At 39.9% G+C, this 23,520-nt stretch overlaps 1 protein-coding gene across 1 annotated transcript in view; it reads left to right on the top strand.

Moving 5' to 3' along the window:
- LOC121520772 (insulin receptor-like) overlaps window positions 1–23,520 on the top strand; it is a 107,194-nt gene that overhangs the window by 8,958 nt on the left and 74,716 nt on the right. The window contains exon 2 of the mRNA XM_041804386.1: window positions 15,227–15,775. Coding sequence (XP_041660320.1) covers window positions 15,227–15,775 — 549 coding nt within the window. The remainder of the gene's footprint in view (window positions 1–15,226; window positions 15,776–23,520) is intronic.

Raw genomic sequence — 23,520 nt, 5'->3', positions numbered from 1 at the left:
GTATGGCTGCATGTTTAAGGAGAAAACTGACACTGCAGTGTTTTTTGCCTTAAAATGTTTTCAGTTTGAGAAGTATGTGAAATTACACCATATAAACAAAATGCTTTTTTACGTAAAACTAGCAAGTGGCACATTTCTTGATAAAACGTTTGGGTTGCATCAACCATTTCTAAGAAATTGTTATTTTTATTATGTTTATGAGCAACAAGTTCAGCCGAGTGACATTACTTCTTGAAACATTCTGCCCATAAGCCTGAGTGCAGTCATCAATTAAATCAACAAGTTTTGTACCAGTATGACTTTTTTCATCTATAGCTCTCATGCCCTTTTGTTGTCAGTCTTGTTGTCAATATTTTTATTTATTTTTTTTACAATTTAGGTTCTTGTCCCTGCATCTTCAGTGTAATGGTTCTACATGAGAGGCACCATGCTGTGGTTAACGTCCAGCTTGGTCGGTGTCAGATTAGATGTTGTGGTCTCAGGTGGTCAGACTGTGGCCTGTTGTTGTGCCATGATGAAACATCACTTTGTGAAGATTGCCTGACAGTGAGGGCTCTTTGTGAAGCCTCCGGCTGTTGTTGAGCACAAATCTGGTCAGAGCCAGCCCTGTAAGACGGGCAACAATCAGCGTCCAGGCGCCTTTGATTTATACCTCCTCTCAAGGAGAGCAACAGTGAGGTGATGAAAACACTCCAACACAACACTAGAGTTAAACTGCCTCCGTTGTCTCAGGTATTAAAGTCCTGAGTGTGTTTGACATGTGTACAATAGAATGATTTCTGCACTTGTCACCCTCAACAGTGGCTGTGTAATCCGGGTCGACAGGTTCATGTTGAAAATTGGCACACCTGTAATCTTTCACTTCGACCACACAGGCGTCTGACACAAAAAAAGCCTTGTTGTGTCAGATCTGTACCATTGACTCCGTGACCCTGCTGAAAGGAAATGTGCTTGTTATTGTGCATTCACGCTTCAGAGGTAATAATTACCTCACTGCCAACGTTGGCACGGAGAATAATTGGTAAATGGATGCAGCTGGTGGGCAACTGAAGCACAAAAGGATCCTTGGTCTGGAGCCATTTCTCTACAAGGATTCACATCAAACAAACCCAAGAGGGAACTCAGTGGTTTTATAGTCTCTCTTTTACTCCATTTCACTCTGTAAAAAGACGCCAGTGAGCATTTCTTTGCTCTCATTTCACTCCTGTGGCTGTTATGCTGTATTGTACTGGTAGTTGCTGCACTTCCATGTCCTCCTGATCAACAGGTGGTACATCTGAGAACCTGCTTACCCCTGACCCTGCTTATAAGACGTTTAAAGGAGAACTTTAACCTGTCGGGATTAGGCCGGCTGTGCTAGATGATTTTCTTAGACAATATAAAAAATCTGGGAGATCACAGACAAAATAATATTCTATAATCCTCCAAATGCACACACTACACATCTCAGCCAGACCATGGGACACCCACTCGCCGTCACAGCAGGTAGACATTTGTTCCAAAATAGCTAAGTGTAGGCAAACCATGCTGGGCTGCAGCCCAGAGACCGTTCATCTCTGATGCGCTTCTGTTGAAGTGAAACCAACTTAATCATGCTCAGAATGCTTGTAATTCATGGGTTGATGAAAATGTATCACTGTAAAGTTAAATAAAAGTATTTCCAATAAATCCTTGTGCAGATTTTCAGTTAAATGAAAGCAGCAATAAGTGGATATGCACCTTAGAGATCAGTCAAAACAGGCTTTCTCCATTCTCTCTCCTTGAATCTGCATTTGTAATGCATGTGACAACAATCAACAAGTGAAGATTTATAATGTTATCCCATAGCCTGGTGTCCACTTGTCTATGTAGACTCTGTTAAAAAGCACCCTAAAAACTGAAGATAAAGTCCCACACAGCACGTGATGCAGAAGCAGTCAGTGTGACTAACATAAACTTAAACACACAGATAAAATGTACATTAATTGAATTAATTTTTTTTGGTGTTCCTGTAAAATTCACCAGAATCACCTGAAGCCTGTCACTCACTACAAGTTACCTGTGCGGATTTTTGGCCTTATTCTCTCCTTCTGACCAAAGTCAGCAAAGGCCCAGTTATTAGATGGTTCTATAGATTATCTCAACAGATATCCTGTGGTCACCTTTCGTCTTTGATCTCCTCTAGGAACCATCACAGCCACTCCAACTTAAGATTATGAATATTAAACATGTTCAGTATTTATCATCAGAAATGTTGTGTCAGGGGAACACATAGGACAGCTGAGCAGGCATGGGGAGGATTGTTATGTGAATGAAACAATAGCCAATCAGGAAGCAAGATGATCAAAGGAGGAGACACAACAGACACAGCCATGGCATAGTAAACGTTAAGCAGAAAGTTAGATGTACATCAAAAACGGAAGACCAACTTGATTGAAACTGCCACCACAATGAATGAAGCAGGTAGCTAATAGATAGCCACATTTTGTTTGTTTACTCTGGTTGTTGGTTAATGAATCTGTTGTTATGTGGTGTGCTGTGTTGTTCGTCCTGTTCCACATAATGCAAGAACAAAATGGTTAAATCTGTCATTAAATGCCAACATGTGTGGGGTCTCACATGAAAAATGGTTAGGATTGTAAAAATCAAAGCGTGGCCAGCTTTAGAGTGGAATGCCAGAAATAAAAAACCCAAGGCATGTATTGAATTGTGGGCTGAACTGCATTGTTGCGTCCTCAGATGAACCAAATGTTGTTTTATGCCTTTTAGAAAATCAAACAAATTTTCAATAACAGAAAATCGAAAATTCTAGTTCAGACCAGACTTGTTGTTCTTTACTGTGAAGAGGAAAAAAACAGGAGAAACATTTGTTGGTACTGGTTTAGATTAGTTTTGGAATATCAACATAAGATATTGGCATCATGAGTGCTCTGTCTCTATTTTTTTAATTATTTATTTATGTATTTATTTTTTGCAGTTTTGTTAAGTGAAGATATTCTGTGTATTTGACTGTTATTTAGACCAGTGGTTTTTAGCTAGTCCGGCATCTGGACCCACCACCACCTCCTTCAGAGAAAAATCAAAACCAAATGAAAATGTCCAACCAATCAAATTCATTTCATAAAAATGTTGCAGTTTGGGCCCTAAAACCCCACTGAATAGGGATGCATGATATTAGATTTTTGCGGAATGTATATTTATTTACAAAATAATTCAGGCTGATATCAATACTCATATTTAAATGTAGTTCAGACCTACAACTTCAGTCTTGAAAACATACAATTTAAAGTTTGACGATAAGAAATGAACAATTTTCATTCTTTAAAAAAAAAAACAATATAAAACCTAAGAAATGCTTATGGATAAAGAAAAAGACAGATGACGTAGGTCTGTCGACCCAGCCTTGAACGCCACTTGCATATTTGTCCGTGTGGTCAACATTTACATCTGATATAGGGCAGATTTTTAGAGACAAAATATCTGTTGTAAATATCAGCAGATATTTTCATATCTGCCAAAACAGGTAATTCAGTTTTTTAAAGATATATATTTTTTGGCTTTTTATGCCTGTATTCTTAGAGGAAGACAGTAGATTGAGTCGAAAACAAGGATGAGAGAGTAAGGGAGAGACATTTGAGAAAGGAGCCACGGGACGGACTTGAGCCTGGGCTGGCTTATATCATTAGGTCCCCGGATTGGCGACTGGCTCACTTGGTAGTCGTTCGTCTCGCTTTCGGGAAGTTGTGGCTTTAATCCCCAGCTCCTGCAGTCCTTGGGCAAGACACTTGACCCCAAATTACTCCCACTGCTTCGTCATGTAAATGGGTATGGATGCGCCTGAAAAGGATTAGCGAATACTGGTGGCCAGTTGTCCATAGAAGCCAACCTTCTCTTTCCTGAGACAGCATGGAAATTTAATCGTTTCTTGAAGAATTTCCTCATTTTCTTTGGAAAGCCAGCTGTGTTTTCCAAAGAAAATGAGTTAAGAAATAAGTAGACATCTCAAGACAAATACTGAAATTTACTAGGGCTGCAACGATTGGTCGACATAATCGTTTGTGTTGACTATAAAAATTTGTCGATGCAGGAATTCAAGTGTCGACGCGTCATATTATTGTTTTTTGTGTTGGTAAAATCTAGTACCGGCCGGTAAGGACAAGGTAAGGACTCATCTGTACTTGCAGTTCACTACAGGAAGTGGTGGGGGCAGTATCGCTCCCACTGTTTACAGTATTCACAGAAACTGAGAAGAAGAAGTTAAGCATGGCGGAAAGCACGGAGAACGCACCAAAAAGCCGACCCAGAGCTCCTAAAGTTTGGGAACATTTTACAGAAAACAAATTGGCGAAACAAGTCAACTGCAAACTGTGTCAAGTCAAACTCTCGTACCATGGCAGCACTACGGCAAGGCACCAACACCTGAAAACGTAAACACACTGTAGCTGCCATGTCTTCAAATACCGCGAGTGGGCAAGTATGCAAGTTGCATGAATATCTTTTAGATCTTTTGCATTTAGTTAGTGAGCCCTTTGTGCTTCAGGCACGAGTATTAATTCCAGTAGCCTACTTATAACGTTGGTGCCGTACGTTAATCAGTCGGAAAACCATCTTTGATATTTGTTAGGGTAACGTTTTTTTCAATAACGCTATTTAGTGTGCAGTTTACTTTAGTTATTAGTTCAACACTTTTATATTAGAGGAAAAACAAACCTTGACATGTCATGTCAATTTGCTAAACCATTAAGTTTTCACAGGTGTGCATGCATAAGAAGGAAGGGTAAAACGGGGATCCAAAAAAGTATGCCAAATAGCCACGATTAGTCGGCCAATCGCAAAAATAATCGCCAGATTAGTCGACATAAAAAATAATCATTAGTTGCAGCCCTAAAATTTACCCATCATCATAGGAAAGCCTAAAATTGCTTGATAAAATAAATATGACTAGCTATATATAATTTTTGGAAATAAGTTTTTCCACGTTAATAAATGATCTCACATCACATATTTTTCTCATTTCCTACAGGCCTCATAGTCATGTCAGGGTCTGAGATGAAAACTGTCTTTTTCTCTGTTATTGCAGCAGAAAGCCTTTCAAAGTTTATTAGTTGTGCTCTGACTTATTAAGGGTTGCCTCAAGCTCAAACCTTTTAAATCATGTTGTCTAAGCAGGAATATGTTCTGAGTTATGTCATTATTTCCTTAAGCTCTTAAGAGAATATGGAGGCATTGACAGTTGTTTTTAGTGTTGGCTGTGAGCCTTTAAACTGATGGATGATTAGGTTTTACAGCCCTCCTTAGATTGGATTACATCATATGTCAGTTTGTACATTGTGAACATGCATCTCGGTGACCTCGGCATTTTGTGGATCTGCGGTTTGTCTTAGTTCAAGGTGGAAAACAGCAGAACAGCGAAACCTGAAAAAAGGAAGTGTTGCAATCATTGTGTTTGTCTCTGCGCTCTTACTGAGGCCTCCGCTCCCTCCAAGGCTCAGCAGTGATGCCATCACTCTAACAACCTGTTACCCCCCTCCCCTCTCCATCCACCTCCTTCACAAGACGCCTGTTCCTGCTTGCAGCTGCGGTGAAAGGATTGTATGTACTTTGAAGCTGTCGTTATGTGGAGATATGTTCACTGTTTGTGTTCTCACCTTAGAGTCATAGCCGAGTCCACGGTGATGTAAATTTAGGAACATCTTGTGACCCAGATGTGATTTACGTCAGGCAATCACAATGTGGATTTATTACAAGGACTTTGCCAATGTCATCACCAGCTTATTTATAATCTGCTCTTGGTTTAACCTGTCTGTGTTACTGTACAGAATTGTGTCATGGTGATTGTGTAAGCAGTTTCACACAAGTCGTCAACTGTTTGGTGCCAATATATTGATTTTTTTAGGAGTGGATTTTTCCTCTCAAACGTGATTAACCACTATAGATTCCCTTCACGTCTGGCTGACCTTGCTAATTAAAGAGAAAGCCGCCTTCAGATGTCAAACAAGAATATCTCGAAACTGTGATTGCAGAGCATACTGCATGTGATTACAATTTGCATTAAGATACACATCTGCATCTAGCAAGGGTTTGCATTATTCATTAGGCTGCTGATTGTTCTTTTCTTTGCAATCAATAAAGGTATCAGCTTTGTGGCCATGTTGTCTTTAGAGATCTTGTTTTGTGCACTTTACATTGCCTTTAAAAAACATTCACCCCCTTGGATGTGTCACCCTTTTATTGATTTCATAAATCATTCATGGTCATTATAATTTGTTTTTTAACAAAAACAACCAACAAAACACCTCTTTAATGCGGAAGTGACAAAGTAGTGTCAATTGAATAAAAACCTGTAATTGTAAACTGAGTGACTGTATAAATATTCACCCCTGTAACGTCCGTATTTAGTAGATGAACCTTTGACTGCAATCACAGCGCTGATTCTGTGTGGAGAAGTCTCAATCAGACACTGTAATTTTACCCCATTCTCCAGGGCCGGCTGCCTAGAAGCATCCCCACCGCATAACGCTGCCACCACCATGCGACGCAGTGGGGATAGTGTTTGTGGTGTTTCACAGTGCAAATTCTGTATCCATCCCCTGACTTCTCCATTTCAATAACCTTTTCTCTTAGTTGATTGGAGTGTTCTTTTGTCTTCATGGTGTAATGGTAGCCAGGAATACTGATTAACTAGTGATTTTTTTTTTGTCAATAGAGCCAAATTAAATTGACCATGATTGATTTATAAAGTCAATAAAAGGTAAAACAACCAAGGGGGTGAATACTTTTTCTAGGCACTGTGTATAGAGGAAGCAAGTTTGTGGTGAATAAATGGCAGTAAAGTAGAAAATAAAACTCAAATTTTAAGTAGCTGTGGACACTGCAAGTAGGTTTTTCCCACTTTTCTGGAAATTTGACTTGAATAGCATGCTGTTATGAAAAAAGCTGTTAATTTTCGCCCGTTGGTTGACTTTATTTATTTTACTTTGTTCCAACTCTTATATTATTTTTTTTCACTCAAATAGAAGATATCCAGAAGTTGGATTTTATTTTTAAGAGGTGTAAATTAGGACTTAAAAATGTAATTATACTGATCATTCTAAATAAAGAATGCATAAACAAGCTGATGCTGTACTGTGAGGTTTTATTCAGATTCAGACAACTTTATTGATCCCAAAAGGGCACTTCATTTGCAGCTCACCCCTATCTACATGACATAATTCAATGGTTACATGCCAACACAGACGGATCAACAAACAGAGGTCACTTAAGGACATTCTTCATGGTTTAAGACTCAGCTTTAGGCACACCTGTGCTCCTTTTACGTATGCAAATAGATCATTATATTTTAATTAGTGCTGGTAATTGATTACAAAAATGGATCAAGTTAACCACACAACTGGCTGTGATATTAACCGTGATATATAAACATCACTGCCCTCATACTTGCATGCAGGGCTTGACATTTAACCTTTTTCTCACCATCCACGGTGGCTAGTGGTTTTGCAAACTTACTAGCCACTCGGTATTTCCACTAGCCACAATTTTGGTGTTTGGAAACTTTGAGCTGTATGCCAAATTTGGTACAAAGGGTATGATATGACACACATGCTTTACCTTCTCTCATCAACATGATCAATATCAGCTCTCCTCTTGATAATGCACTTCTCCCTACACAGCACACTACAGAGACATGTCATACTTCAGTGTCAGAGACAGTCATTGAAGAGTCAAGTCTCTTAGATTTTTATTTTCTTCAACGGATATTAAGTTTATGCTATTATTAAAATACTGTTAATTGGCTGTGTATTAGGAAAATCTACAGCAGATTACAAGAACATCTCTAATTTTCTCTCTGACCAATCTCCACCAGAGAATGTTGAGTGTCAAACTTCTCCTGTCCTCTGCTCTGTTCTCCTTTAAACTGTATGATGAACAAGTCTTCGTGTTTGTTTAAAATCAATTAAAATATCTGTTTAAATAACAAATGACTTACATTTGGTGCATGAAGCTGACATTTGGAGAGCATTTAACAACTGCACTGTCTGTTGTTTATATTAGAAGCAAAAAAAAATCACTGTTTAGTTGAATTCTCTTTGACTCCTAAGTTATCAGTTACAGACTTTAATCCTTCTGCCTGTGTTTCTCACTGCCTCAGTGAACTGAATTAAAGTTTCAGAGTTTCTCTCGTCTTTTATATCCGTTAATTATCGATATATGGCAAATCACTATAGAAATTTATAAAAGGTTTTAATGACGTTTAAATTATGTGCACATTTGTGGAGGTTTAATCATTTAGATCGCCCTCAACAAACAACGAATATCAATGGAGTATTAATCCTCCAACACTCTGAAACATTTTCCCTGAACAGATAGAAGCCTTCGGTCTACATTACCAACATGTAAGTGCGAGTGTGTGTCCATAAATGTGTGTGATTGTGAGCGTGAGCGTTTATGTGTGTCATACAGCATCAAGCCCTTGGTGTTGCGTAAAAACGAACGATGGATGAAGAGACCGGCCACTTTTCAGTTAATTTGGAGGGAAATTTCAGAGTGAAGCATAAGTTGTGACACTGATAAATTCAACCCGCCATTGTGGCTAGTTAGAGTCACGCTGCTACCCATCATGGCCGAAATCCACCCTCATTTGGCTAGTTGGTGAGTGTAAATGTCAAGCCCTGCTTACATGTCTGTTAAGTTGGGTTTGGGATGGATGAATCAAACGGAGGTTGTACACATTATTCAGCAATATTTCTTCAGAAAGTTAGAGTGAAGCACCACAATTTTTCCAATCATTTTTCTCTTTTTAGCTTTGCTGCTCTGGCTTCAAGTGTTGGATACATTGTTCAACACTGCCCCAATGATTACTGGAGCTATTTCAACTTTTGGAGAGACAGAAAGTTCCATCCATATCTATACGCTTATCAAACATTGAGCATGTATGAGCACTTGAATAGAACATTTCCATGAATCTTGTATTTGTTCATTTGGAGTGGTCTCTTTGTTTCATCCATTGCTGTATTATCCTTCATACAACAGTGAGACATTTATCCCAGGGTAATCTCTGTACACACTTTCTGCTTCCCATGTGGCCTCCGTTTGCAGTCATAGTTGTATCATTTAGAAGCGTTTCGTCTGACATTGGCTGCAGGCAGGAAGACAGTCCATGCATAGACAAAATTAGAGGAACACAATCTACTGTAATACAATCCCAGAATCCATGACAAATCTAAAAGCCAATAAATCAAGCTTAACTTGAATGTAATTTCAAACTACTCTGTCCGAAGCTATGAATACACTCATGCACTGCTCTTAAATTGGTTTTATTTTCTCTTCAAATGTCACTGTGATCCATTTTTACATCTAAGATAAGCCACTTTGATTTAACTGTGCGATTGATTAGTACCATATAAATCCGATTAGCCATGATCTGCCCAGAGGATACATTGATTACAGTTTATGGTCTTATTTCAGAACAGAAATGCTAAAGAAAGAAACCATTAAACATTGATGTAAGCCCCCTCCTCTGCAGCTACGATCCCTCTAATATCAACAGGCATTTCTTTCTCACAGTACTGCTCAGAGTGAAGGCAATTTAATTTTTCGCTTTGTTATTAACCCTTAAGGTCATTTATTCTCAGAGGTGTGGATATTGAGAGTCCTAAGGGCAGTGGTCCATGAAAATCTGCTTCCTCTCTAATGATTCTAATTGATGATTCAGAGCACTGAGGCTGTTTTGAGCTCTTTTAGTCTTGTCTGGCAGTTTGCTGGGAATGTATGGAGAGCCGGAGCTGGCCTTGTCACCATGGTAACCTTTGTGAAATCCTCCCTGTTTTTTTCTCTTTCTGAACAATACAGGGAGCATTTAAAATTCTGCTATGAACCGGGTTTGTTTTGCCAAAGTTTGCTCTTGCTGTCGTGGACTGTGCTCCACTGTAAAACAACAGAAATAGTCTTTGGAAAAAAAACCTCTTCGTACGTCTGCCAAGTTTTTCTTCCACACCAAGTCCTCACACATGTAGAAATCAGCTCGGCCAATCCTTTCTTTTCTGCTGCTCTAAAATTCCTCACTTAAACACCAGGACTGCCATGTTCCAGTTTCCAATGCGAGCCACTATCGGAACGGCTGGAGTGTATTAAATTCTCTATCGGGAATGTGGTGCTAAAAATACAGGCTGGGCTGAAAGCGTACACTGAAAGGAGCGTGGACTCGCCGCCCTGTGATGATTTGCCTTCTCCACAGGGTCACTCGGTACTCTGACGGCTGACTGAACTGCAACTACAGTACCACTGTCCCTTTGTATTGAACTCTGCCAGCGTCTTTGTCTATGAATTGGTTTTGTTTGAGAGTTTGTGGGGTCTTGTGTGAGAAATAGGGAGCCTCTTTGTAGTCCTGAATGTTCCCTGATGAAGATGCTCCTGGTGGTTTCTGTCACTTTGATGGGAAGTGTCTCATTTGGAGTTGGATGTGTAGAAATGTAAAGTAGGGGGGGTTTTATTGGAGCATCTCAAAAAATGTGAATATTATGAAAAGTTTGTTTTTCCTGTGATTTTATTCGAAAAGTGAAACTTCCATAAATACTTTAGATTCATCAATGCAACATGGCATGGGGGCGATCAGTCCGTGGCAGGAGTGGCTCCACACTGGGAGCACAACACTTGTAGTCCATTTCCTGGACTCGTCTGTGTGTGGTGACTTTTGATCCACTGACTCCAGCCTCAGTCCACTCTTTGTGAAGCTCCCCTTAGTTCTTGAATCTGCTCTGTTTGACAATCCTCTGAGCTCATTCCTGTTGATTTTGCACCTTTTCTTACCAAACTTTCCCCCTAAAGTCAGCACAATAATTATGCTTTGATAAAGCCTCTGAAAACACCCTGCTCTTTCAGCAGTGAGCTTCTGTGGCTTACTGCTCGTTATGGAGGGTGTCAGTGATTGTCCTTTGGACAACAGTCAAGTCAGCAGTTTTCCCCATGATTACAGTTGTGTGCACTGAACCAAAGAATCTAGAATTTTACTGATATATGCTCCTCTACATTATTTACTTTAAAATCATAGCTTAACATAATATTAAGTTAAATTAAGTTAAAGAAAAAGTGAATGATGTGATCAAGCTTATACTACGACTGCATAAGGGAATTAAAATATTAAAAACAGAATTATATCTGCATTATATCAGTCACTTATTTCAAGCAATCGCTCAACTAAGCATATCAAAGAAAAGTGGTAATTCAGATGACAACTGGCATGACAGAGAAAATATATCGAATATCCACCAATTCACGGATATGGAGGGAGTTCTTTGAAAAATGTGATACATTTTTTTTTTTTTATCACACCCAAGATAAAGAGTAAATATTTAAACAAAAGTCTACCATACTGGAGAGAAAATTGATATCCCAATGAAATCCATGTTTCTCTATCTGTGTGATTTTAACTAATCTAAGGGAACTACCTATAAGAGACAGGCTTATAGTAAAAATATTGTGATAGTTGCAAAAACAAAAAAGATCTGTCACAAGGAAGTAGGGCAGAGTTGAGGTGTCTAACCAGGATCAATAGATCAGCAGGTGGAGGAAACTTTCATCATGGAAAAATGACTGCATGATTGCAGTACATACAGATGGAAGACAAGAAGTTTCAGTAGGGATGCAGAATTGGTGCATGAATGATATGGGTGCTGGCAGATAAGAACATTTCTGCTGATATTACAGCTAATATATTGGCCTTACATATCAGCAGTGTTCTCTGCTCTTCTCTTAGTTCTGCTTGACTCCGCCTCTCTTTGAACAGCAGAAACATGGTTTTTATAATTAGAAAATAGTGGATATATATTGATATTTGTTAAAATGGGTTTGGAAATACTGGCAGAAATCCAATATCATTTATTCCTGTTATTCAAGACTAAACGCTATTGACATGAAAATAAACAGAAAATATTCAATTGAAACTGTAAAATGAATGGAACAATCAATCAGATACTGTTGATACTGAAGGAAAAGCCAGATCGCTGGAGGTTTAACTCCCATCAGTGCCTGTAAAGCTGAGTGTACACTTGGAAAATTTTGTCTGATTCAGCCATTAATTTTTAGTCGCACGATTCCCTTGGAAGTTGTACTGACTTTCAGTTGGATTGCGCGTAGTTTGTTGTGCTGTGCGCAGAGGGATACGATGGCAGATCACAACCTGATTACAGCCTGACCAGCTGCTCCCGACTGGTCAGGTGGATTTCTGACATGTTTGATATTTTTGTGAGACTTTTTAAAAGGAAACTCCACTCATTTCATCATAGTCCGTCCAAATTTTACTTGTACAGTGTGAGTACTCAGGTCATATTTTCTTTATGTAATTTCATGTAAAATTTAGATTTGAATGATCCTATGTTCATCTGTGGGCTGAAATGTTAAAAATGTTGAAATAATCAATAAATAAGTAAGAAAAAAATAAGAAAATAAGTTAGAGGAATGCCACTCATGCTTACAGAACGACTAATCCTAAACCCAGAAGGAGAATCATATATCTAAAAAGGAGAAATATAACCAAGTAACTCTAATGATCTTGTAGTTTAAACCCACGTTAGGACATTTATGCATACTTTAAATGAACCTCAAAGTTGTAGTCTGCAGTAGGGGTGCGAGGTATATGCGGTAGACTGTATAAATTATATAAATTTGGCCTATGGTAGAGATTTGGACTCTGCCGACCAATCACGATAACGCTTGTTAATGCTGTCATCGTATCTGCCTCAGTCTGAGTTAGCAGGCAAAAACACGTGTTTTTTCCTCTCAAAGTCTGACGGCTGTACTGCAACTAAGTCAGTGTGCTGTCTCTGTCAGCCTGCCTGGGGCTTTAACACAAGCTAAGTGCTGCTTTGGCTGGTCGCAGAGGCCAGCGCTGCAGCTCTTCCTCTTACAACGACATAAACAACCGTTTAAAAGTCTATTTTAACTTATGACTTTCTTGTCTGAGTCCACAGTGAGTCAAAGATCCAGGCTGTGATGTTAAATGACATAAAAAAATAAAACATGTTTTCTGTGTTCCTATACTTGGAGATAAATTGAATATGCCATCAAAAGCTTGTTTTAAGGGGAGAAGGGGGTTAATAACACTTGAATTTGGATTAAAAAGCATTATCTCCTATTAATTTTGTAACACCGTGATATAATACCGTTATTGTCAAAGGCAAGAACAATTCCGTGATGTGATTTTTAGGCCATATCGCCCAGGCCTAGTCTGAAGTCTTGATAGTGAGCATGCTGGTTAAGGTCATGCAGTGAAAGCTTGTTGTTTGGACACTCTGTGATTGGACATTGAGTGTGTGTTTGCCGGTTGTCTTGTACTCTTATGTAACAGAAGGTGTAAAACGAGCTGCTGCCATAAAGAGGTGCACGCCTGGCTGTTATACCTCTTCCCCACATGGCTGACCAGTTGGCCTGATGTGCCCGGATCCATGGTGGGCCGCTTGGTAAACAAATACAGTCCTCTCACCAGGCAGCAGCGCTCCGCCTGCTACACCCAGGACTTGTGAACTGTAAAACTGGAACTGGAATGTCCCACAATGCACCTGCTAAGGAAAATGTTTTTTATGGCCATCATTACTGGAGTTATGTCACACAAAATCATATGCTTCAGAGTGTGGCTAGTGTCCAGGAGAGAGAGAGATGAGGAAATCCTTGTTATAGTCACCTCTCTCCATAAAGAAACCCCCCGAGTGTAATAGTGGTTGATAGATTTTGCAGAAGGCTTTGAGGTCACTGCACTTTATCTGCACTGAGATTTACTTAACAATTAAACAAAATACAGTAGCTGATCATGTAAGAAGTTTCTAAACAGAGGAAACCTCAAAGATTCTACTCATGGTAGAGTTGTGCAAATAATGGCAATTCCTTTTTTGTTTTTAAGATATTTTGGGGCTTTTTTATACCTTTATTTATAGAGGAGGACAGAAACAGGGATGAGAGAGTCGGGGAAGAGACGTGGGAAAGGAGCCACAGGTTGGACTTAAGCCTGGGCCACCCACGTACATGCAGACTGAATATACTCAACAAACAACAAAGAAAAAACACCAAACATCAAACCTAAATGGAACAAATGGTTAAGAATCATCAAACAACCACCAACAAAGTTATAATTGCACAGTATAATAAGAATAGCTACTGTAAGTGTGGTGCAGTACTAACTTCACTGGTTGAGACTGTAGAAAAGTTAAATGTCTCTGTAGTATCATACTTGTGGAATTTTTCATCCAGCAGGCTCAATCTGTTTGTCTGGGTGAGGACGGACAAAGCCACAAATCTCCTTCTGCTGCAATACATGGCTTGTAGCCCCTCAATCCCTCCTCACAGACGAATATTTTTAATACATTAGCAAATATTTTTCATGGACTTGAGTAACAGAAGCGAATCCACAAATCAACTCTGCGTAACCAAGGATGAGCATGGCCTCACCCTGATGACAGCGCTCCATATTTGACAGTGGCTCACGGCCAGAATGTGGCCACTAAACAAAACGTCAGCAAAGATGGTCTGGTCTTCATCAAAGCCAGAGACATGACCACATATTTTTCAGTAAAATATCCTCTCTAATTACCAAGAGAGCTATTTTTTATCCTCCTTGAGACTGTCTTAGACTTCTTTTACCTAATTTTTCCAGTTCTCAAAACTGATTTCTTGCCCCATGCATCATTCACTTTTACCAATTACACCTTGGTTGAGGCGTAATTGAGGTGATTCTCTTTGGGAATCCTTTTTTAACAACAGTGTTGTAGAATAATAACATGACCTATTCATCATGACATAAGGGTTTCATTACCATAGCATGCCTTATTTGTCAAGGCATGAAGGTTTACTGTGGTGCATAAAACCCTACTTTTAAAAGATTTAGGTGGATCATGCATAATGCAGCTTTATCTGGTGTGTGATATGGCTTTCAAATGTTTCAATATTGATTTTCATGTCATGATACAGTAAAAAACAATGTTTTGCTTTATTTGTCCCTATCAGGAAATTTCTCTAGGACTGATGGTGAATTTTTGTGCTTCTGATATTTTTAACCAAAATCCACAACAAGCAAAAGGAGAGGCCGTCGTCTAAAGAGCACAAATACAAATATCAATACTTTTGTGCAATGTTGGTTGTTTAAACAAGAAAATGTCCAATATTTGGCACTTAGGACTTAAATTTTGCTGTCAGTGTAATTGTTGTATTGTATTATTGTGATAGTGGTAGTCTTATAAGCCTTGTCTTTCTCTCTTTTCAGTTTGTCCAAGCAAAGACATCAGGAACAATGTGACAAACCTACGTTCGCTCGAAAACTGCACCATAATCGAAGGCCACCTGAAGATCCTACTCATGTTCAGGACAAAGCCCGAAGACTTCAGAGGCCTCAGTTTCCCTAAACTGATGGTGATCACTGACTACCTGCTGCTCTTCAGAGTTTACGGCATGGAGAGCCTCAGCGATCTGTTCCCCAACCTAACTGTCATCAGAGGCAACAACCTGTTCTTCAACTACGCTCTGGTGATGTTCGAGATGCTCCAGCTGCGAGAGATCGGCCTCCATAGCTTGATGAACATCACCAGAGGAGCAGTGAGGATCGAGAAGAACCCGGATCTCTGCTATCTCTCCACTCTGGACTGGTCCAAGATCCTGGACTCGGTGGAGGACAACTACATCATGGCAAACAAGAACGACAGAGAGTGTGGAGACGTTTGCCCCGGGGCAGCCATCGGAAAGACGACGTGCCAAACGACCACCATCAACGGACACTTCAGCGAACGCTGCTGGACCCAGAACCACTGTCAAAGAAGTAAGCAAACTCTCATTAGTTAATTTTTAATTTCTAAAGGGAGGACTGGCATCATAATATCATCATCATGATATATCATACATTTCCCTTCTCCCTTTTCAAAGAGCCAGCACACTACAAACAGCGCCATTGGTAGGGGTTAGAAAAAGCCAGCATTGCCCAGAGCTGAGCAGAAAAACAATAATTAGTGCTGGAAAGAACCTTTCTTCTCTCCTGTTGGATATCACTGGTGTGCAGCCTCACTGTCACTTACATGGCAACAGTGGCGTAGCCAAACTTGTGCTGGTGTTAATGTTGTTAACTGGACTTTTTACATGCTGACACATTCATGCATGCACAGTTGCTCTCCTACTGATTAACACTGATTAACAGAGATGTCTAAATGGACTACGGAGGTCACTGCAGCTCCATAAACACACACCAAAGACGCAAACCCCCCTGCTAATGCTGGGGAAGTTTTGAATGAGACCTGATTATGGTTGGTGGGCCAGCTTTAAAAAATAAAATGGTCATGGCAGAGGAATGTTAAGGACATTGTTGTTGTCTCAGAGTAAGCTGCTCTGTCCCCTCTGGAACTGCTGTTATCATGCTGTTTTTTTCCACACTATCAGAGTTCCTGCAGATTTGTTAAAAAGTCGTGAATTTAACTGTATACTTTTAAGGCCATAAAAAGTCTTAAATTTTACCAGTGAGTGGTCTCAAATTTTAGAAGGTTTTCTTCTTTAGAAGGGTTCTTTGCCTTAGATGTGTTTATATTAGGGCTGGGAAATTAATTGCAAATTAGAATAAATCGTATTTTGGCCTGCTGAAACTTTCAAATTGCAGTATTTCTTTAACCTGAAATTTGTTCCAAAATACCAGTTTACACCAGTTACTCGCAGTAGTATTTTAGTACATTTTTCTTTTTAAATATGAGAATGATGTAAGAGATTACCACTCCTTTCAATAACAAATTCATATCCAATTTGTAGAACAAGTCAAGATCAGCACACTAAATTATCTATTGGAATTAACATAAGATGAGGAACTTCAGAAATAATTGCTTATCAAATCGCAATCGCAATATTGGGGGGGGGGGTCGCAATAAGATTATTTTCTGAAATCGTTCATTCCTGGTTTATATTCACTCTATTTTTTCTACCTACTTTTAGTCAGTTGTAGTTTCTGCATTACTTTAAGTATATTCTTGTTGCATTTGTTCTGAATTATATAAATTTTCTGTATATTGATAGAAAAGAGGCATTAAATGTTCCACAAATCATCCAGTTTGGGTTTTTATGACCAACAAATGTCTGAATCCTCAATCACTTGATAAGTCCTAAGCACCCAGTGTTGGATAATTTCTAATTATCAACTATCAAAAAATTGCAGGCAGACTTCTGTGCACTGTGTAAATTACACAGTTACAATCACTGTGGTGTGAAGCTCACAGTCGACAGAACACAAGACAGGAATCAGGATGCATCACTGTCATCTCATCTGCTAATTGACTGTTTCTAAGAGACTTAAATTTATCTTTTACATCTTATGAAATGCTTAATGTGCTTAATGCTTGAAATGTCAATATTTGCCAAACTTTGAATCAGAACAGACTACTTTCTCTTTTGCTCAAAGCAGCTCTGTACCAAAAATATAATCGATTATCTGTAGTGTTTGTTTTTATTTTATTTTAGGATTAGTCCTTTTCCATGCTAGGGATCATTAAGATAACAGAGAATGTATTGTAAAAGACATGCCATCAAAATGTGCCAGTGATGGATCAAAACAGTTTCCAGATTTATTTCAGGGCTTTTATGCTGTTATTTGGACGGGACAGCAGATAAAGTGGGAGTTGAGAAGAGAGTAGGGGATGATAAGAGAAAGGAGCCACAGATAGACTAAAACCAAGCCGGCATGGTTTGAAGACTACAGCCTCATTACTTAACCTGGCATGCCAGATGGATGTGTTTCACACACACAGGGAGTGCCCTTAACCATCAGGCCACCTGCTCCCCAGTACTGTTACTTTCTAACCGGGCCCAAATGGTTCAGACCAGACCAGCAAGATGGATTCGCCAGTGAGAAACAAGGAAACGGGGCGTATCCATCTGCTTTGCAAGGTTATCCATTATTGGATTGCAACATGATTGCTGGGCCAATACCCTGTCTTTAATTTTAGTCCAAAATTTAGTCAGCCTTAGTCAACTTAAGGTTGTCTTTCTCCCTTACATCATTATAGATCAGTGGCATTCACAAGCTTTAAACAATGTCATTCTTAATCAGCAGGTTCAGCTTTCTTAGTTCCTTATTTCTTTGTTTTCTAAGTTTTTTCCACTTATTATAATATAAAAACGTTTGTCTTGTTTTAGACGAGAAGCTGTACAGTAGTTATCCGATTTTCCATTAAATTGATGTCATACAAATTTTTGCCAAAGACCTGCTGAAGCTTGCCACTCTCATTATTTCCTCCCTTCATCCTCAAATGAGGATGAACTGCGGCCTAAATTTTTCTTTGCTAAAAGTTCACCGTGCCCCTGTTACAGTTAAAATGTCACAGCTGTGTCATTTGCTCGCTTTTACTTAAGTAGGCCAAGTTCTGTGTCAATGCAGCTTGAATTGCGCTCTGAGGTGATGCAACACCATGCCAGTTAGTCTTTGGATGTTTACCTTCGACAGGCTGTGAGTTTGTTATTGCTCATGTTGTGTGGAGGAGCTACATCATTACACATTCATCTTTGTTCCTCTTTTTGAAAGCAGCTCCTCTGAAAGGACCAGCTCCTGTGTGTTCTCTCTTTTACTGTAAAATGACAAGCCCACCCATTTCACACAGCCCAAGAGTTCAAGTTCGAGTGCTGGGAAGAATTTTGCGCTTGGGTGCTGTGTGAGCACCTTGGCTCGCACCATTACGCAACACTGCGTACATGAGTTAAACAGCTCTTTTGAAGGAGTTTCCCTGCACATGCCGTTTACTCAGACTCTTATTAAAATTTGTTTACTTTAGTGGCTGCATTCAGCTTCTCTTTGGCTGAGCAGGTCCCTTTACTAAGCCCTTTAGTGCTTTTGTTTTCATAGGTTTCCACTAATGACTCTGCTTGAGGTGATTGCTCACAGAAGGTCTTTTGTCATGTTGTGGTGAATATTCAGGGGGAAGAAAGTGTTATATTAAAACTCTTACTGCACAGTTGATTTCCTAATTGTGTGCAATGCCGATGAATCAGGACCAGACGTTGCCCGGCGAGCTCTGATCCCAAGTCATGGCTCTGCATTCAGCTGGGGCAGGGCCTGCGGTCTTGTGGTCAGGGACCTGTGGTTTATTGCCTACTTTCACTAAAGCATGAAAAGAGCCGTTAAGCCCGAGCTGGAACCGCAGGACAGAGTGCAGAGCAGCTGGTGACCTCCTCAGATGTACACTGTTGCTGCTTTTCATGGAGTTGTTTGAGTCAGCTGCTGTCCTTAAACGTGAAGTTCAGCCCTTTTCTTTAAAGTCTGCCATGGTTTTGTCTTGTGGTAATTCTACAATTTTAGCAGCATACATTTTGAACACAAAGAAATATTTTGTAATCTATCTTTATCTACACTTGAAAATCATAGAGGGCAAGCCCTCATATACAATGACGACGAGCACATAAAGAATGAAGATGCATGATATCAAACTTATTCAAAAGATATAAAGTATATTAACAAGTGAGAAAATATGTCATATCAATCAGAAAAGGCACATCAAAGTCAGGTGAAACAAGTTCAAGCAACATTAATGATTTGAAATGCCCCACTTTAACCAGTTCTTTGATTTTTAAAGTGCTCTGCAGTGAGTTCTAAGCAGATGGTGCAAAGAAACTAAAGGCAGATCTGCCAAGCTCAGAATGAACTTTTGGAACCTGGAAAGTAAGCCAGTCACTAGAATGGTTATGTGTTCCAGAGGACCAGGCTAACATGGAGGAGATGTAAGAAGGCAGCATCCCAAGTAGACCTTTGTAAATAAACATGATCACAAACAGTGATAAAAGACAGGAACCTGTGTAATTAGGATGGAGTTGATCATGCTTGAAAAATCGGGTCTTGTATAAAGAATGTGAAGTTGTCCACAGAGGGAATGCCTCTGTTACAGCAGTAGTCCTTTAGACAGATGTGATGTTGTCACAAACGGGAGAATTTAACATCGCCAAAGCAGGGGGAGGGAAACAGACCAGAAATTACGCATTGTTTCCCTGTATTGAGAACACTGTCAATTAACTGAACAAAGTCATTTTTAAGCTTCTCTGACTGCTGAAGGTGCAGATCATTTGATCCCACATGCGCCACACGTGGACACAGAGGGGTGGTGAGGTAGGAGCAGAGGGAGGGCATTTTTAATATCAACAACAAGGGCACCTGGGTGGCAAGAGGTACTGCACTCATTAATCTGCCAAACCATGGATGATCCAACAACGAGGACCGAGGGACAAGCAGCAGGCTCATGAGATGACCCAGTACATACACGACCGGAGGAGAAAATCCTTTTTACTCAGGACAGAACCTGTTGGTCAGCGAGATGGCCAGAGGTGATGAGGGAGGAGAAGGAGGCACAGCACGGTGTTTATCCCTGCATGCAACGGACCAGAGCTCTGGCTGACATGGAGTGGAGCTCACCGGAGCCTTCACTTCTCCACAGGCATACACCTCTCTAGGCCCAGAGGAGGGAGCGGCTCCCACTGTTGTTTTGGGCTTTGCTCCCAGGAGGAGCCATAGATCTTCTGGCAGGGCTGAAGCAGCCTCAGGCTCTGAAACACCAGTGATTGTGGAGCCGAACTAGGAACAGTGAGATCGTAGACCATCCCTGGAGCTGCTGGAGTGTAGCTGCAGGAGAGGCAGGCCATGCTAGGGAATCGGTGACTGGAGGTCATGACAGCGAGGTGCTTGGCCTGGGTTGTGGCTGCAGTTGAAAACTCTGCAATGAGATTATTCTCCTCCATGACCTCTGCTCTCAGCGATGCAATGTTTTTCCTCAGCTTCTAGATGGTAAGTGAGCAAGATACTCCGGCTTGTTATCGGCCACGGTAGCTCCGATAAAAAAGTTAAATCCTTGGCTGTCCACAAGGAAATAAAATCCTTAGTGAAAATATAGTCAATAGAGGCAGGAAGAAAAAAACCATTAAGAACACCAAAAGCAGTGTTGTAGTCTGACAGGTGACCACAAACACCAGCCTGCCACAGGCCGCTATACTTCCGTATTGAAGTCGGTCCATAGTTCCTTATTGCAGCATCCGATGATAAAGCTTTAATTCCCAGTTAAAAACGTAAAGAAAACATCATGCAGCCACAGATAAATTTTCAGTTTGTGACTTAAAAACAGGTTAAAAACTGCAATTTTCTGTCACCGACTTGTGTCGAACCCAGACACGCCACCCATGCATGTTCACTATAAACTGACTGTTTTATAGGAGACAATGAAATCAGAAGTGAGCTTCTATGCACAATATGCTTTTCAAAGTTTATACTGTGCATGTTTTTCAGCTAACAGTCCAGAAAACTAAGCTGCAGAACCACGAGGCTTGGCTAAGCTCCAATGTTTGGAGTCGCTACCAATTTCCTTTCCTGGTGTCTATAACAGAAACCATTTGAACGTATCCCATCTTCAGCTAATTTCTCCCTCTTTTTAATCCAAACTTGCGTGCATTTGTTTTACAAGAGTGCAGGAGGCGCTCATTACTGAAACTGATTAGATTTGGCTACAGGAACACACAAACACACGCAGCTGTAATTGTTACAAATATAAGACCTCATCCTGGGAGGGTTCTCTCTTATTTCTGCAATTTACTGTCTCAAAGTTTGTCCAGATTAGAGCCGGATTATAGTACATTTGTTTTAGAGTTTGTTAAAGATAAATGCTGGATAAACACACTAACACTCATCATAAATTCTTGCAAAAATAGTCTGAAAAGAGGTTATACTCACTAATATTAGTTTACTTTAGGTCTGTTGTCTTGTCTAGTCACAAGTTACTCGTTGAAAAGTAAAGCAAATTCATGCAAAGAACATTTAACTTTTTTACTGCTAAACCACTTTGACTTGGACACACGTGGTCAATTAGTGAGGAATAAAATAAGTTTCTACAGTCACCGGACTGATAAATCACTGGGTTCATGCAGTTCGTCACCTTTTGTGTTAAATCCATAGATTGTAGAAAGTAGGAAAAACTGCAGAATTTTTTGGATAAAGTTCTGAAATTTCAAGGGATAAAATAAAAAGTACACACCACAAACTAAGGAAAAACCCAGCAAGGGTACGTCACTTTCCACTCCACAGTTGAGGTCGCCCCATTGTAAAGGTCTGCAGCAGATGAGCCCAGAACGCCCCACCATAGAGGTCTGCATTGGATGCTTCTTCACTGAAGGGGTCTTTGGTAGCCGATTGCTGGGTGGCACCATATTGAAAATGCCGACTCAAACTAGCTTTAGTCTTTAGATCAACCTAGTAACAGGCAAAGAGGTTGAGCTTAGGCTGGTTTTAAGCCTCCAGACTAGAGATGTGACAATAACAAAATGTCAGATCAAGCAAATTCCCTGCAAAGAACATTGCTGTACTTTTTACTGCTAAACCACTTTGACTTGGACACACGTAGGTTCTGGTCCAGGTGAGGAATAAAAAACAGTTTCTACAGTCACCGGTGACTGATAAATCAGGTGTGAGCGTGCCTGGTTGTCTGTCTCTATATGTCAGCCCTCTGATTGACCGGTGACCAGTAGGACTGAGCATGAGTAACATCAGTTTTGGTTACAGCTGAGGATCTTGGCTTCCAGACCTCTATGGGATAAACGGTATAGAAAATGGATGGATGGATGTTCAAAGGGCCTTAAATATCACAGTTATCTGTATTCTGCTTGATTACTGTAAATGACTGTTCTTTCAAAACTGGTGTCAGAATTTTTTGGATTACAGTTCTGAAATTTACTGAGGGGATACATTTAAATTTAATACACCACAAATTTAGATTCAACCCAAAGTAACTGCTGGCTAGAGGTGCATGATAGGACAGTTTTAGATGAAGAAATAGAATGACTCAGCTATCTGCAAAAGCTGAGATATTGGGAAAAATTCCCACTTGAATAGATACGCTCATTCACTCCACAGTTGCTTCAACATTCAGTATACATGGATGAAAATGAAGATGAAATTTAAGATTACTACCTTAAAAAGAACTTTTAACATTGGCCTATGCTTCTGCACTGATAGTCTTTGGTAGCCGATTGATCTCAAGTGGCATCATCATCAGTCAAACAGGTGAGAGACAGTCAAACTAGCTTTAGTCTTTAGATCAACCTAGTAACAGGCAAAGAGGTTGAGCTTAGGCTGGTTTTAAGCCTCCAGACTAGAGATGTGACAATAACAAAATGTCAGATCACCACGGCAAAAAGATCCCTGGTTCACTTCCCGGTCGGGGCCTTGCTGTATGGAGTTTGCATTGTGCACAGTGAGGTTCTGTCCAGGTACTAAATTATCTTTTACCTTTTTCACAGAGGATAGAAGGTCTGTGCTTTGAGTGTTATTTAAAAATGTTTTTAGATGTATAATCAGTGATTTACAGGCATGGTTTACATAAAAAAAAGTTTATGCAGCTCACGGTGATCCTGTAGCTCTCTGTCTTTCCTTTAATCTGCATCAGGCAGGTGTGTGACACCAATGTCATCGCTGTGTCTGTAAATAAGCAATTTTCTGACTATATCCTGCCACTTTTTTCATTTGTCTTATGAACATAAACTACTAATGTCAATGTAAAATTCTTTACA

Source organism: Cheilinus undulatus, linkage group 13, assembly GCF_018320785.1.
Source record: "Cheilinus undulatus linkage group 13, ASM1832078v1, whole genome shotgun sequence".
Lineage (NCBI taxonomy): Eukaryota > Metazoa > Chordata > Actinopteri > Labriformes > Labridae > Cheilinus > Cheilinus undulatus.
Note: the sequence above shows the minus strand (reverse complement) of the source record. Positions and strands in the feature narration are given on the sequence as shown.